Consider the following 17,647-nt stretch of genomic DNA (forward strand, 5'->3'; position numbering starts at 1 on the left):
TACAATCCAACCCCATAGGACATGAAACTATAAAAACAGAAACAGAGGGTTATGTGCAATCATTTCTATGCATTCTACCACTACGCTTATACACTGAATTTATGTTCTAGGATGGCACCAAAAGTATATAGAGAGGTTGCCATGCATATGGCATCTAGAACCGTGTAATTATGACCAAGACCAAGTCAAGCCACACCTCGAAGCTAATGAACTAGATTTGATGGAAATGGATATCCCATTCAATATTCCAAAAAGTTCGAACAAATCTGTAAAAGGATTAATGATCCCGCCAAGATCTATTCATTCATACTTTGGCAAAGCATGCCAGTGGTTTAAGTCCCTAAATCCACTAGAAAAGGCCATGTATGAGGTCTTAAGGCATACCTTCATAGCCGTATTCTCACTAAGCAAAGAGAGATGAAATCTCAACGCTCAAATACATTACCTCAAGCAAGAGGAAGGATAATCCATTCGGATTGCCAAAGCCAATATATCCAAATGAGATACAATCCATGAGAACGACTAGATGACTTGGCTGATTCAATGTAAGTCTAAAAAGCAAGAGGCTTCACGACCATCTCTATAGGCCTAGGCACTACATCTTTGATGAGAGTTACCATGACACAATGGACCTACTAGAAGTCGTCCACCTCAAACCAAGAGAGAAGATGCATCATCCAAAGCCTATACATCTAAGGGCGCCTAACCACCATCGAAAGGGATCTAATCAAGGACACATACAAAGACGAGTAGGCCAGCATTGGCAAGGTTCTGATTTGACTGGCAAGGGGTCCAATGGTGTATTCAAGATTGATAATGTTTGGTTGGAACTAAAAGGCACTACGGTCACTTCAGCTGAATCTAATATTAAGTTGTCTTACATCTCGATGAGATATCATAACATGCTACATGGCCATTGATGCATTGTATAATAAGAGGCAACTCATTGCAAGGATGATGGAGTTGATTTCAAAACACTCACCTTATGTGAATTCAACATTCTGAAAATTCTGTTCTGGCTGGTTGCACCCTGAACCGATGGGTGCACACTGTTTAAGTTGAACCTGGACAAGAGCTTGGTAAGCTTTAGTTTGGTGGTGCCCGAGTAGAAAGTTCTTTTTAAATATAAAGTATGGCTAAAGCATACTTTAACAGTGGATAAGGTAAGGTCTATCCACTTTCTCTCCCTACTTGGGAACAAGGGGAGAGGCTTTTTTACCAATTGAAATAGAGGCAACAAGGATGTTGGCTAGAATTGCTGCAGCAATGATTTGTATTTGCCAAAGTCATATACATATTCAATAGTGTCCCCCAAGTAGGCTAGCAACTTTGGATTGGCTGTGGCACAAAATCTACCTCTTGTTTTCCTTCGTCAGATAAAAGCCACCTACACTCACTAGCACGAAGATCCTCCCATGGATGTGATGATTTCTTTTAAGATGTAGACACACTTCTCAATGACTTTCAGAACAGCTTCCTACAAGTGAGCTTGGTGGGAGAAGGATAATGGTCTTAACCAATTGCTGGCAGTCACGAAAAATAGCTGGGCATCTCCTAGTGTTACATGCAAACGATGCTCCTCAACGAAAATTAGGTCAGCTTAGGCTAACCGATGTAGGTGCAAGGTCCAAACCACGGTCCAAGAATTTGCAATAGTTTCCATATGTTGATGGGAATTCTACAATGTGTTCCTCATTAGAAGTTCAGAAGACTCCTTGCATGTGTAATCAAAACATTGGTATAGCAATGGCAGCCATCATTCATGATACCCCTCTTCAATTGGTAGAAAAAGCATCGTCTCCTTGCTGGGTAGAAAAAAAAAATAGGCCTTCAAAAATTATCTGAAGCAAAGGTTAGTCGAGGTATTCTTAGCCCTACTTTACTTTTTAAATTAGGCACCACCACACTAAATCTTATCAAGCTCTTGCCCACACCCACCTGTTCAGCATACAGCAGCGATGACTAGCCCAGAGAAAATGGTCAGAATGTTTTACCAGTTGCATAAGGTGAAAACTATGAAATCAACACTTCCAATATCAGCATACTTGGAATGAATTTGCCTCTTATTTTACATTGCATCGATGCCCATGTCGCATGTAAGACCTTGCAAATTAAAGTTCTCATACTCTTTGGACAGCTCATCCAGATTTACAGAATTTGAACAAAATTTGGCACAAGCCCACATTCCGTCTTCAAGGTAGTAGCCTAGAGGTTAAAGCACACTTTTCATGGGGAGGTTGTGGGTTCAAAACCTCTTACAAGAAACCCCACTTATAAGAGGAGATTTGCATGGTCTAATGTGTGAACACTATGGAACATCATCAACCACTTCTTGGGTGCTCATCCACGTTGTGCAGCAACAACAGCATGAAATCTGGCTCCTCAAATCTTTGTCTTCTCTGGCAAAGGAATATTCGTTGCCATGGACATAGAAGATTGAAATTCTGCTATAACTCATGGTTCTCCTAACTACTATGCAGGGTGTTACACTCTACCCAGCCAGGTGGCTCACTTACAAATGCCCTCTAAAATCAACTGCAGCTTTAATTGTCAGAACACTTGGTGAAATGAATGTAAAGCTATATCCTTCTAGGCACACAAATAAACCTTGAAAACAACACATTCATCGCCATATCCAGGCTGAAAATCAAAAGACATTCAACTGTATTAATTATCCCATTATCTTTACATGCTTATGAAGCACCTTGAGCTTAAAACATACTAGCATAATTTTCCCACCATCTATCAAGATCCACGATTCAAATTTATGCTCTTGGATCAAGAAATCCTTCCAATGTCGTCCGGAGCATGAACAACATGCCTATATGCATTTTGCAGACCCACAACCATCGATTACACGACGACCTGCAACTCCGCAGCCCAGCAACCAGAAAATGAGTAATCCCTCCTCCATATGAAGTCCAACGCAGCATGACCGTGGAGTTGAAAATTCAAAAACTCTTGTCCAAACAGAACAAGACTATTAAGGAGCCTACCACGAAACTGACAGCAATCCTTATATACCAGCACTCACTTAGTCAAAAAATGATGCCTCTCCATTCTGATTCCAAATCCATTACAGCTACTTTGCCAGGACAAATATGCTAAAGAATGCAGCAAGGACACTTTTTCTTTTTTGGTGAGCCTGGTGGCTTGTCTGTATAAACCAAAAAGAATCAACCTCTCTCTCTCTCTCTCTCTCTCTCTCTCTCTCTCTCTCTACAAGTGGGCAACGGAATCACCAAAAGGACTATGAACAGGGACAGCGTAAAATACAAGAGCAGCTTAACCAGATAGAAGTACAGCTCCCGAGGTTCATCGAAGATTGGAGCGAGCCACGAAAACTTCAGCCAAAAAGGTTCACCCCAGTTTCCGACCAGATACAACAGGGAGTGACGGATCCTGTTGGAATTGGAGCAAAGGTGCATCATATGCCCCAGTGCTCCAAGTTTACCAAGAGTGGATGTCACATGCACACCCTGACATGGTGTACTGCAGCTGCCTAAAGGGCAGGTTTAAAGGCTGCATATGGGCAACCGGACAAACAGAAAACCACACATGTGGAGGGCACCCAGGCTAGATGCGAGTCAGCAGCCAAAACAGGTCGTGGACCATTTATGCTTGTCGTGGGTCCTCCAAAACAGGCCGACAGCCATTATGGTGCTCAACTGGGCACTTATGCAGGTGCATAGACGGTAGTTAGTCCCCCAATTAGGCATCTCATCATTCAGGACTATGAAGGGCTGCAGCCAAGGCATCCGGCAAGCTCCAATGAAGGGTGGGAATCAGAAGGAGACATGTCTTGCAACGCATACTTCAATGACCACTATGCAAACCCAAAACTGAGGGATGCACATAAGCTGGCTGAATGCTGAAGAAGATCTTTGCGGAGGCCTCGGGATTGTAGCACAGTAAAGTGCTGATTTGCTGAATGTATGCACAAGGCCGGAGGCTCTAGGCACACATTACTGCTCTTGTACTACTTGTAGACTGATTTATGATAGATGATTTATGTTGTGAATGAAGCATTTGCTTTTATATGGATCTCTGCTGCTGATCGGTTTGCTTCATCTGCTGTCGGCCTGTTTATGGGACAAGAAAATGCCTTTTGCAAGCATTAAATGCCGCGCATAATATCAATGTTGTTGGGTAGGAGGGAAGCTAGCCTGCACACACACACACACACACAACCTCAAGCACAGAGAAACGTGAGAGTGCTGGAAAAGATGTACTCAATAATGATATGAAATGAAAGTACAAGTGAGTACTAAAAGGCCTAGGGCAAAGTGCCCAACACACGTAAGTGTGTTCACACGGGGAAAAAACCTGTGTCCAATCACAAGGAAAAAGTGCCCGTGAGTAAGCTGGGTTCACACCTAAGATAGCTGGGAGTGGACATGACCAACAAACCCCCCTCAAGTGAATGGTGTGAACGGGTAGCAGCAGGGTGATAAAGCTGTGAATGCTGCCCTGCACTATGCTCCACAGTAAGAGTGAACTACAGTGCCAATGGAAAAAGCAAGCACTATATGATGGGGAAAAGGAGAATCCTCAATGTCATAGCGCTAATGCTAGAGCACAGTAGTACATAAATGCATCACCAGAAATGCATGGAAAAGGATCATGTGGACATCAACTGCATCAAATCAAGAGGCATCACATAATACCCCCCTGAAGGCAAGTACCAAATGCCAAGCTGAACTGCATGTAATCCACATCAATGCTCTGTAACTGCACTAGTGATAAGCATAAGAAGAGGTAGCAGATATACGCATGTGTAAAGGCAACAGGATCCAGAAGTCATGCCTGTGAGACATGTAACGTAAGCTGCAAAAGTGAAACTCATCAATGGAGGATCCGATGAGGAAAAATCAGCAATGGTAGGACTGATAAAAGTAAAAATTCAGCAATGGGAAAAGCTGAAAATGGGGAGAAAAAGTGGGGGCTCGAAGCGGGCATCAGCCAATGCTATGAGAGGATAGGTAAACTCTCAGCGATGCCATGATCAGTGGCATGTATGGCAAGTGTAAAGATGCATAATCCCACAATGAATAATATACATGTGACATGTCAAAACCATAAGAGCAAGCTATGTAAAAGGCACTCCCAGTAAACATCACATGTGAGAAAGTGACAATGTCGACACTGTAGAAACAATCCTGCTGCAAGGGAAAACAACATAAAAGGCATCTCCAGTAGACATCACATGAGAGAAAGCGTCGAGCATAGACCAGCATAAGGGTCAACAAGCATAAGTGACCATGAGGCATCACCAACTGCATGTGGGTAAGTAGAATCCCCCGCCCCCCCCTGAAATGCATCTGCCAGACAATGCATACCATGGAGTACAAACTAAAAAGCATAGTCATCAAAAGCAACGGCATCAGAAGACATCTCTGCAGGCAATGAAGATGTAAGGGTCAAGGCTGACACATGTGTAGCCAAATTGGCCTAATCTGCACATGTGGAAGAAGATGCCAGCTGCTTCTTTTTTTCACTCTCAATACGCTTCCTGCATTCCTCAATGGTGTGCCCTGTTTTCTTGCAATAGTTCAGCGCTTTTTCTTTTCAGGCTTGTCCTTTGTCTTGGGAGGATCCGATGGGCTAGGTTTAGGCCCAGATCTATTCCCACAAAAGGGAGCAGCCATTGCTGACTCAGCAAACATCATGTTGTTCCTATTGGAACGAGATTGCTCTTCACTGAGCAAGAGTCACAAGGTCGTCAAAAGTGACCGCATAGATGCATTGCCAGCCAACAACCGTAAAGTGGTGCCAAATGTCTGATAAGAGTCGGGCGAGTTACACAAAACTGTCTGAACAAGATAGCTATCTGTCAAGACCTCATCAATGCTAATGAGCTGCTCTCGTAGGTCCTTCACATGTGTAAGGTACTGATCGATAGAGTCACCTTCAAGCATGCAGTCAGTCTCAAGCTTGCCCCGAAGGTAAGCTACACGAGCCTCATTGCGACCTGAATACAATGCCGCCAAGGTATCCCAAGCACCCTTTGCAGTGGTGCAAGAACGAATGTGCGGAATGATATGCCTACAGTACGAGAGAGCAATCAATGCATGGACCTGAGCATCCCTAGCATCCCAAGGACGCTGCTGCTGAGTAGGAGGAAGACGAGGAGGTGGACCTGCATGAGGTGAACGGGAATCACTTCACCTTTCGCTAGAGCAGGTGCAAGAGGACGCTCCTCAATGCCATCCACATATAATCATTATTTTTGGCAACCAAAACATGACGCATCGTATAAGCCCACATAGGGTAGTTGTCCCCATTGAGCTTGTCCTCTTGAGATCCTCTTGAGATAGCATTCCAAAGAGGTCATTATTACTGTTGGCCATGATAGCACAACAAATCTGTCACAAGTCACCAAAAGTAGGCAATGCCCAACAAAACCGTAAGAATGCGGGAGATAAATAGCAGGATAACCAATGGACTGAAAGGGAACTCCTTCACCACCACGAGAAATACATATGAATGTCCCAAATCTACAAGTGTACTGCAGGATGATGCAAATCTATCAAAGTGTCCATAATGGCATACATATATTGCAGCAAACCACAAATGTACACATGTGCCGTGAAAAACACAATCAGCTGACACCTGTAAGAGCTGCAAGTGCGCAAATCCTGTAAATCTGCTAATGCGATTGTCACCTGTACCAAATGTTGTAATACCCAAAAATTGGGAGAAATGCCCCAATGCCAACCAAATGTGCCTGTAATACCCAAGATTACCTGCAAATAGTGCCAATTTCTGCAAAATAGTGCCAATTTCTGCAAAATCCTTAAATTTCTAGTGCAATTATTCACCAAAATTCCTCTAATCAATGCCAATGTTGCAATTGCAAGCTCAATTGTAAAAAAAACCCCAAATTTGAACAAGCAATGTGCGCAATTTCAAGTCAAACCTTGCAGATCTGGAATTTAAAGTTGCTTTGGGCAATGTAGAGCAGGTACAGTTTACAAGTGCAGGTACGGTCATACGACGGTATGGAGGCCTCTGTAGGCTGCCAACTGGCTGTCTATGCCATCCATGGGCTAGAAGGTGGCCAACATGCTGAATAGGCTAGCTATACTAGCCATCATGCATAAGAGAGGTGGCATAGGGTCCTTAGACCCATATGCAAGGCAGTCCCCATGATGGGGTGCCTTATGGGCTGGCCCATGTGCATATGCCCTAAAATGCTTGCTAATGCAATGTCTAATGCTAGGATTGACTTCTCCATGTACCTATCTAATGGATTCTCCACGTGGGTAAGAGGATTGATACATGTAAACGCTCTATGACTTTGGAGACTGACCTATGTAGCTCGTGCCTGACATGTCTTGGACTCGGGCTCACAATGGGACCACCGCACACGACAAAATATTCCTATAAAGGCATTCCTATAGCACTCCAGTGCAGGGTGCATGTGACATTCCCTCCTACTTAGCTTGGCGGCAAGCTCATGGCTTCCAACTAGTCCCCCAGGAGTTGGGGGTACTCTGGAAAGAACTCTTCATCGAGTCATACCGCTTCATGGGTACTACGGTCCTTGAACTTTGTGTAGAACTATCTTTGTCTTCGACCGGATCCATGCTTCCATCCATAAAGGAGAACCTGTTTAGGCTCAATAACTTCGGCTTTGTCTACCAAGTCCAATTGTTGCTCATCTGCAATATCTTGCAAAGCTGGACCAATGTAGGGCTTCAACCAAGAAACACGGAAAACAGTATGCATAGTCCAACATCGCTTACTTTTTGATGATAGGAAAGAGTCTAAAGCAGCAAAAGGAGAGTTTGGGACAATGTTTGCGCACTTACTTCAATCTTTGCTTCATTATCCAGAGATATATCCAATCCCCTTCTTTAACGTTGAAATCTCCTCTTGACTTGTTGACTTGCCTGGTGTATGCTTCCTATGCTTTTGCAAGGCACTCCTTGACGAACTCAATGATCTCTGAAAAAGTTTTGGTGGTCTTGTTGGCCTCCAAGGAAAGTGACACCATTCTCGTAAGAAGTGACGAGAAACGACAGCCAAATGTTGCCTCATATGCAGTCCGACCAATGCTAGATGAATAAGTGTCATTTAGGATGGCCCGAACTAAAGGAAGTTAATGCTCCCATTTTGATTACCTGTCATGGCAATACGATTCGAGAACATCAAATGCCAACAGATTATAGATTTTTGTCTAGCCGTTTGTCTACAGATATAATGCACTCGACAAATGCAACTTGATCCCAAAGCTGTCGAATAATGCTCTCCAAAATTTGAAGTAAACTTGCGATCCCTATCTGATGTTATTTTCCTTGGCAATCCACCTATGGGGTACCAATGGTAAATGAACAGGCAAGCGATGTCTCTGATTGTGGCCGTTTTCTTGGACGGGATCAACATGCAAAACCTATTGAATCGGTCTACAATGGTCATGCACTGTGTGTTCCAAGATCCAAATGCAACAAGAAGAGGTCCAATGTTACATGATGAGGGTTGATCATAGTAATCACAACCTTGATTAATTTAATTACTGTAGAGATGAATTTAGATGAATGCAATCAGATGAGATCTATGAACAAATCTATGATGATGATGCTGATGTTGACTTCTGTCACAAGTAGGGGACCCGGGAACAATAATAGATCAACACTTCAAATACCAGACAGAGGGTGATAACACAGCATAAGAACCATAAATAATACAATAACACCACACTGAGCCGAAACGGCCAGTCCCCATAGGAACTTCTTTATTCACACAGAAGCTTTTACAAGATACCAAGGTGCGGGTGCATACAACACTGGATTTTCCACAAAGCATCAGCAAATCTCTTGCTCCAGTGCCAAGATACAAACACAACACCAAAAGCCATCCGAAAAACTGTCTCAAAATACTCCCATAATCACCCCATGAAACAGCCTGGTACAGAGCCAAAAACAGCCCCGAACTCCGCACCAAAACAGCCCCAAAAAAAAAAGCCTTAAGCTGTCCCAGAAGAGCTCTCAAATCAGCCCAAAAACAGTCCACAAATCAGCCCAGAAGTGACTTGACCAGCCCTGTCAGGTTCTGGGAGAAAGTGACCAGCCATGTAGCTGGCCTGGAGGAAGTCGACCAGCTCTGGGGCTACCCTGGAAGAAGTCAACCAGCTCTATCCATGCGTGTCTAATCTTTGGATATCACACAATTAATGCAGATTATTGTGGCCAACAGCATGTTCAGAAATGAGGCAAGAACAAGGTCTCCAAGTCGTCATCTAAAGGCTGTATACAGCCAAACAGTCAATCCTCTACACATTCAGCAATAAAACAAATACACCATTCATGGTAGAGGGTATTGGGATTGTGCCCTATACCTGGCATAGTAGGATCTAGATTTTTCATCTTGTATAATCTCAGTGTCTATAAGATCTTAGCTTTCAGTTTTCAGTTTTAGTTTTAGTTTACTGTTGCTTTTTCATTTTTCATCCATGATGCGATTTCATGGACACTATGTATACATCATTTTGGTCTCATAGACCCTTTGGGTCTTTTAAAAACATTAATAAGACTTTCTTTCTTTCTTTGTGCACACTATCCTCTTCGTATTGTGCTATTCATCGTCAAGATTTGAATTCCATTTACCAAAGTATAATCCTTGTCTATAAGCTTCCGCATGTAACACACAACCATGCTCACCACCATCTTTCATAAATCAGCCCAAGTCTCCAATCCTTACATGATCTGCTCCACCCAAAGCCCCACACAGAACAATGCCTCGGAATGGTGGAATGGTCCGTATAACGACAAGTCCAACGCCACAGGACTACTCATTGAGCGCCAAGTGTGAAGGATGTCCCAACGCCTTACCCGTCATAAGAAGAGGGAATTTTTGGCTAAGCGCAAGGATGAATTTTACCAACCAATCTTGAGTGCAGATAGCAACAAAGCATGGCCTAAAAACTGCTTTTTGAGGGATTTATCGCCCAAAATCAGTGAAACAAGCTGAACATCAAATTTGTGGTCGCTTGATTCCTAAAAAAGCATTAATACTTGTGATCTTGGAAGACATCATCATATTGGGTGTAAAGAAGGTGCTTGCTACACATCATCTCTCTACAAGCTTCATCTTTTGGCTTGAAGATGTGAGAAATCTAAAGGGACATGAGAGTTTGTGATCTCAGAAGACATGCCTTACTCCGGGTGTGCTCTAGCACTTGTGCATGAGTGAAAAGTCCTTTTCTGAAGATTGTCACCAGCTCGGACATTTCCTAGTGTGAGAGGGGTCTGGTGGGGCTCCAGGACAAATGTTTGGAAAGTACAAGCTTTGGAAATGGAGGATTATCGATGCAAAGAGCTAGGCGCCCGAGACAGCTCCCTAGGCACAGGAGAGAGTCACTTGAGCCTAGGAAGCATGCCTGACAAGCGCCCGAGAACTTGGGAAAGGATTTAGCACGAAAACAAGCTCTTATTTGGCTGTCCACACTCACTTATTGATGGGTGGACAAGTTATTAAATGGGCATGCCAGTTTTTAAAGGCTTTCACATTCATTTTCATAGAGTGGGACTTGGGCACCTTGAGAGTAATAGGATTCACACTGTTTGTACAAGTGGTTTGAGCAAGTGAAGACACATCCGTAGATAAGTGGCATTATAAGGTGTAGACACATTTAGGGAAAGTGCGAATGCATTAGCTTGACAAGTGGCATTATGAGGTGTAGACACGTTATGAGGTGCACGAGGCCTGCAAGGTGGGGAAGTGGGCAGTATAAAGGGACGGGCGAGTCATCATCACAGAGCGGTGTCCCAAATAGGGACGCGGGGTCTGCGGGACCATACACTTGGAGCTGGCTACAATGGGACACTGGTCAGACATTGGGGGACTTAGGGAAGTTTTTACAAAGAGGGACATTATCTTCTTCGCAGAGATCCACCAAAGCCCGGAAAGAGGGCTGCCACGCATTTCAAGCTCAGTGGGCATCCGCATACCGAGGGGGAACACACGCATGTGGTGAGGTACACAGGTCTAGCAGAGTGGCGGTACTATTCAGGACACATCTACAACCCATGATCACCATGGTCCACAAGGACACAGAGGCACGCTTTATGTGGGTGAGGTTACAGGTCACACTAGAGAGATGTATACACATTGCAGTATGTTACTTCCCACCTAGGAAATCCTCATATATACCTAGATGAATCCAGAAACATGCCCAAATTCACCTTTTAGGAATGTGCATGTTATATACTCATGGTAGTCAACCCACAAGACTATATAACTATCAACTAGAGGAGGGAGAGCAGTTTTATCCCCTCCATGCAAACATCATTGAGTTCTCACGCTTGGGTGAAGTTCTCCTTTTAGGGGACTTCAACGCCAAGACTTAGAGCAAGCAAGCATCTGTATATGACCAGGAGGAGCTGACCATGCAGGAGATAGACTCGGAGGAGATCGGCATTCAGCGAGCATCACAAGGCATAGGGCACGTTACAGCATCAGGGAGATAGTTCCTCGTGCTGGGAACCACACATGGCTTAGCCATCTTCAATGGGATGTCCCATTGTCCTTCTTCCGCAACTCTCACATGCTACAGTGGATCACCTAATGGGATCTACGGCTTTAGCCACATCCATCCATACCTTCACCATTCCCACCCGCCCCCTTGGAGCCGACCATGCCTCTCTCCGTCAACCTCAGCTTTTCCCGACCATCCTCACCACCACCATCGCCCGTCTCCCACTACACCTAGATTTACTTTCACCATGATGGGGACTCGACTTACTTCGACCATCTCTACCGACATCAAACACATGTAGACCCCAATCTCCCACTAGCCGACCTCACCTCTCAGCTCACCACAATCTTACACACCTCTGCCATAGCCACATTCCCATCCACCAGACGATCTACCCCCCCCCCCACCCCCCCCGCGACACCATGCCCCAAAACGATTGGTATGACGAGGAATGCCACACAACACATGAGTGTCTCCTACGCGAGGTTACAACTGGCCAAATCTGAGAGCCCCCCATCACATCCACCTTCTTCACACCCGACATGGTAGCCCAAGCCATCCAGAGACTCAAAAACGGTAGATCACAAGACCACGAGGGCCACTTGGCAGAGCACATCTCCCATCCGGGGGAGACTCTAGCACCCCTCCTGGCCCATATGTTCAACCGGGCTTTTTCGAAAGGCTTCCCACCCACCTAGACAGCCCATATCATCACACCCATCCATAAAGCTGCAGATCCCATGGAGCCCAACAATTACATGACTATTATGATTGGCCACACATTGGCCGAACTTTATGGGTCAGTACTTGAGATTGAGCTCAACACACTAGCAGAGAGATATGGGCACAAAGCATCAAGGCAAGCAGGCTTCCGCAAGTCATTCTCTACTTTGGATCACATCTTCACCCTCCGAGCCATCATAGAAGAAGCCAGAGCACGACATCGACGAGTTTACTGTTGCTTTGTGGATACGGTACCTCAAGCTAGACTACTGCACAGACTCGAAGATTTGGGGATACCATCAAACCTGATTTGGGGGATCATGGCATTATATGAGTTAGTCATAGGGCGGGCGAGATGCCCAAGATCATTATCAGAAGAGATCTCCAATACCGTTGGAGTGAAGAAAGGATGCCCACTATCTCCCACTCTCTTTGTGTCGCGATTGTGACGTATTTATGTATCAGATTCTCTCTTCATTGTTGATTCCTGTTGCAGATGCAAAGAGTAACGAGCCAAAGGGAACCCCTACCCTCGACTGGTTGCGACTCTTCGCCAAAGGATGTACCTCTTCATCGAATAGCCACATCCCTTCGACGAATGGTTGTATCCCTTGATGAATGGTTGTGCCTCTACATCGAATAGACACATCCCTTAGCCTAAAGTTGTATCCTTTCGTCTAAGGTCATGTCCTTTCGTCAAAGGACATGCCTCTTCAAATGTGTCTCTTCATCTCTTATATAAGAGACCTATTGTACTCAATTTAATACAACAAATCAATTCAATCTTCTTTCAAGTGTTCTCCTGAAGGTTCTTGTTCTAAGTTAAGTACTTAAGTAGTAATTAGTACACAACATGAGGGATTAACAACATAATCCTCACAGTGATATTAGAGCAAATTTTTTTTCCTACCCGTGGGTTGTGAAGCCCTCACCCTCTCCGCAGCACTCCCTCATCCACCCCTCCTCTCGGTGTTGTATGGAAGAAGCAAAGCGATGGTGGACTTGGCGTAAATCCTTGCTCAAAGTGATGTAAACAAAAACAAAAGGTCTCACACCCATACACATGCATTGTGTGTATAGCAGAGAGGGAACCCTTGCTGCATATCCGGACTACTTTCCCTCCCTGCTGACTGGTGGTGTTAAGCGTTCGCAACATGGCGGGAACTGCCCCTTTAGCTGCTGAATATGGAGCCCCCCCCCTCTTCGCCTCGTTCGCTGCCAGCTGTCGGCCCGGAGCCCTCACCGCCGATGAGCGCCCTTCTTCTCTTCGCTTAGTCGCTGCCGGCGCCCTTCAAAGCGGCGCACCCTTCTCATCCAGTTGGCGACGTGTCCGGGCCCTTTGAAGCGGCGCATCGTTTTCACTCGGCGACGTGCTCCAAGCCATCACCTTTACACCACCCAGTAAACAACAAAAACAATTTCCTACGTACTATTGCCACGTGGGTCTCTCAAAAAAAAAGAAACCCAACGGGCGTGCGTAGGGCTTGCGCTGGTGTGAATCGCCACCCCTAGGCGATTCGGCAACCACCCCCCCCCCCCCCCCCCCCCCCCGGCTGTCAGGATGCCGCCTCATTCATATTCGCCTCCCTCTTCCCAGCGAATTGGCGACCACCCTCCTGGCTATTCGTGGGTTCTCCTGGCTTTGCCCACACCACATACTCTGTGTGCTCTCGCCCTCTACGTGCATGCTTCATGGACAACTTTCCGGAGGAACCCGACATGCACATCTCTTACGTGAGTTACATCGACGAGATTCCCGAGGCTCTTCTCCCCGAACACAGCCCTCCTCGTGCCCCCACTCCGGAATCAGTGCCACTTCCCGCCGATGCTGGGTGGATTCCAAGTCTTCCGGCCTCTCCTATCCCAGCATCCCCGGCCTCTCAGGTGTACCGCATACATGTCAGCAGCCCGCATGTAACCAAACCCGACACTTGGGCGATTTGGACTATTTTCCTCACCTGCGAGCCACTGCGTCTTACTCATTTCAAGTATTTTCTATCACGGTACCCGCAGTTGGCACACTTTCTTCCAGAGTGCAGTGTGGATGGCCTCCGCAATATCTCTTCCACGCGCCCTCCTGTGACATTTTACTGCGAGATCTTCATCCCCGACTATACTCCATTATCTCCGGTGCCCAGTTCTTTGGCTGAAGCCGACGCAGTAACCTCCGAGGACGATCCCGAGGAAGTGGAAGACCCTGACTTCGAGTACGAGGATCCTAGTACTGCCTCTCCAGCAGCTGTTTCTTCCATCCTACATTTCGGGTGGACCTTTCCTGCTTCACCACAATACTCTCTTTGAGTTCTCCAAATGTCAACTTCGCACGACAACGTGCCACCCGCCGATCCTCAGATGGAGGCCTTGCAGATGACCACTCTTCAACAACAGATGGAGGACTTACAAAAGGCCTTTTTCGACGGTATGGCATCAATGAGATCACAAATGGAAGACATGCAACAACGACACCAACATCAGCGCGAGGGATCCAGGAAGTCACAGCGAGCGCGTCGTTCGCGTTCTCCAACATCATCATCATCATCCTCGGTGGGCCAGCAGGACGATCCCTTAACTCCTCCCGATCCGCCTGCCGAGGTAGACAATGTTGAACTCAAACTTTTGTATAAATTAATGACCACAGCACAAACACGAAAGATGGATATCGAGTTACCTGAGCCCTACAATGGCCGCCGCGATAAGCGGTTAATCGATCACTGGCTCTACAAGATGGAGGTTTATTTCTCAAATACCGAATTGCCCGAGAATAAAAAGGTGGCATTGGCCAATACTCTCTTGAAAGATACCGCCTTCCTTTGGTGGCAGACATCTCTCCCGTTCATGGAACAAGTACAAAATATCTGTCGGCACAAAAATGGCACGACGTAAAACATAAAAACCTGGTCTTCCTATGGAGTGACAGTCTTATAGGTAAGACACAGTTCCAGGTACGAGCCTCCCTATGGAGTGACAGTCCCATAGGTAAGACACGGCACAAATACTGGCTCTTCCATGGCGTGACAATCCCATGGGTCGAACACAGTCCAGGTCATACACGGGTGGCACCAGTCTGGCTCCCATTCATACGACACCATCCTGCTAACACACAGGTGGCACCAGTCTGGCTCCCGTCCATGTCAAGCAAGAAAACTGGCCTCTTCACATGAGACACTGGCCTGGCCTCAAGTGAACGAGACACAAAAACTGGAGATGGATCAAATGGTCAGCCAATTGGTGACATCCCCCCGGGCTTCTAAAGAGTTGTCCTCAACTGAAAAGCCTCAAGATATGCCTGCAACAACTGTGGGTAATCAACAAAATAGTCCTCATTTACCCATTTTGCATTAATAGGCAAATAATTTTTAAACTTCACAAGGTATCTCCTGTAAAGCTTTCCTACAGGTAGCTTTCTCTCCTTGTGAAAAACAATCTGTTCTGGCTGGAGGATCTCCTCAAGCTCTTCAATCTCTGGTGGATCTTCTATGATAGGCTCATTAGGATCTGACCCCACATATTTCCAAAATAGACTCACATGAAAAGCATTGTGAATCTTCCAACGACTAGGTAAAGCAAGCCTGTAGGACACTTTATTGATCTTCTGAATCACCTTGAAGGGTCCATAATAGCGAGGAGAAAGCTTAGGATATGATCCTTCTCGTCCTGGCCTCTTCCGAAGCCTAGCTTTCTCAAATTTCAGCAAAACCCAATCACCTTCTTTGACTTGCATGTCCCTTCTATGCTTGTCAGCAACCATTTTATGCTTATCTTGAGATCTTGCAATGGTTGTCCGCACCTGACCAAAAGCTACATCCAAGTCACGAACATATTCATCAGTTGCAAAAATCTCATCCTTTGTACGAAGGATGGGTGGCAATACCACTCTGCCATAAATAATCTCAAACGGAGCCCTGCCCGTGGAGGCATGGATCGTATTGTTGTAGGCAAACTCAACAAGTGGAAGATACTTCTCCCATGCAGTCTTTTGATCTGCCACATAACATTTCAATAAATCCAACACGGCTGAATTTGCAGCTTCACTTTGGCCATCCGTTTGGAAATGATAAGCTGATGAAAACTCAAGTTTAGTATCCATATTATCAAATAAAGCCCTCCAAAAGAGGCTTGTAGTCCTGGGATCTCTATCCCCAACAATGGATTTAGGCATACCATGATGCTTGAAAATATTAGCAAGAAAAAGCTTTACCATATGATCAGCTTTAATGGTTTTCTTGACGGGCAAGAAATGAGCTTGCTTACTAAACCTGTCCACAATGGTCCAAATAGCATCATTCCCATGCTGGGATCTAGGCAAGCCCATAATAAAATCCATAGTAATACTTTCCCAAGGTTGCGAGAGAATAGGCAATGGCTGAAGCAAACCTGGAGGTTTTTGCCTATCAAATTTCACCTTTTGGCAAATAATGCATGCACGCACATAAGCCTCAATGTCTTTATGCATGTTTGGCCAAAAGAAATATCTCTGAATCATGCGAGTAGTGGACATAATACCTCTATGACCAGCATAAGGTGGAGCGTGACATTCGTCCATAACCTTTGGACGTAAATCCTTCACCACACATAGGCAATTATCCTTCATAAGATAACCCTCGTTGATAACATAAGAGGCATGTGAATGACCAGCCATCAAATCAGTCCATATATGGCAAAAATCAGCATCCAGATGATACAAATCTCTCATAGCAGATAAGTCCGCATGAGAGGCCACTAAGACTACAGCTACATAAGGCCTCCTGGATAGTGCATCGGCCACCACATTTTTCTTTCCTGGAGTATGCACAATCTGAAAATGAAACATGGAAAGAAAATTCGCCATTCTCATTTGCTTCTCTGAAAGCTTTGTTTGAGATAGAAAGTATCTCAAGCTTTGATGATCTGTCTTGACTACAAATTCAGCCCCAAGAAGATAATGTTTCCATATCTTTAAGGCATGAATTACAGCCAAGAGCTCTCTCTCATAGATATCCATATGAAGCTCGGCATCATGCAAACGACGGCTCTCGTATGCAACTGCATGCCCTTCTTGATTTAGGACAGCTCCTAGACAATCACCACAAGCATCACATTCAACTACAAATGACTTGTGCAAGTCAGGAACAATCAAAACGGGTCCACATATGATAGCATGCTTGAGCTGCAAGAAAGCATCATGTTCCTTTGAAGTCCATTTGAAAGTGGTTTTCTTCTTTGTGAGATCATGTAGAGGAGTGGCTATCATAGCAAAATGCCTTATGAAACGTCTATAATACGAACATAATCCCAAAAAACTACGTACTTGATGTACGTTTTGCAATTCGGACCAATTCCGAATGGTCTCTATCTTTGCAGGATCCATTGTTACTCCTTCTCTGGATACAATATGACCCAGATAATGAATCTCTGAAAGGAAAAACTCACTTTTCTTGGCATTAATGAAAAGTTTATGCTTCCGCA

At 45.2% G+C, this 17,647-nt stretch overlaps 1 protein-coding gene across 8 annotated transcripts in view; it reads right to left on the reverse strand.

Annotated features, from left to right (window-relative positions):
- Positions 1 to 2,610: 2,610 nt before the first annotated feature.
- LOC147603011 (membrane-anchored ubiquitin-fold protein 3-like) overlaps positions 2,611 to 17,647 on the reverse strand; it is a 46,351-nt gene continuing 31,314 nt past the window's right edge. For 3 of the 8 annotated variants that reach the window (XM_086797151.1, XM_086797149.1, XM_086797150.1), the window contains exons 5-6: positions 6,666 to 6,746; positions 2,611 to 3,157 (exon numbers count right to left, since the gene is read on the reverse strand). In XM_086797151.1, the coding sequence (XP_086653277.1) occupies positions 3,105 to 3,157; positions 6,666 to 6,746 (134 nt within the window). In that variant the 3' untranslated portion in view covers positions 2,611 to 3,104. Of the gene's footprint in view, positions 3,158 to 6,665; positions 6,747 to 7,814; positions 8,127 to 17,647 lie in introns of all 8 variants that reach the window. The other 5 variants (XR_015265686.1, XR_015265687.1, XR_015265688.1 and 2 more) reach the window with 5 other exon arrangements.

Source organism: Cibotium barometz, chromosome 65 (genome assembly GCF_041138505.1).
Source record: "Cibotium barometz isolate CiBa-2024 chromosome 65, ASM4113850v1, whole genome shotgun sequence".
Classification (NCBI taxonomy): Eukaryota; Viridiplantae; Streptophyta; class Polypodiopsida; order Cyatheales; family Cibotiaceae; genus Cibotium; species Cibotium barometz.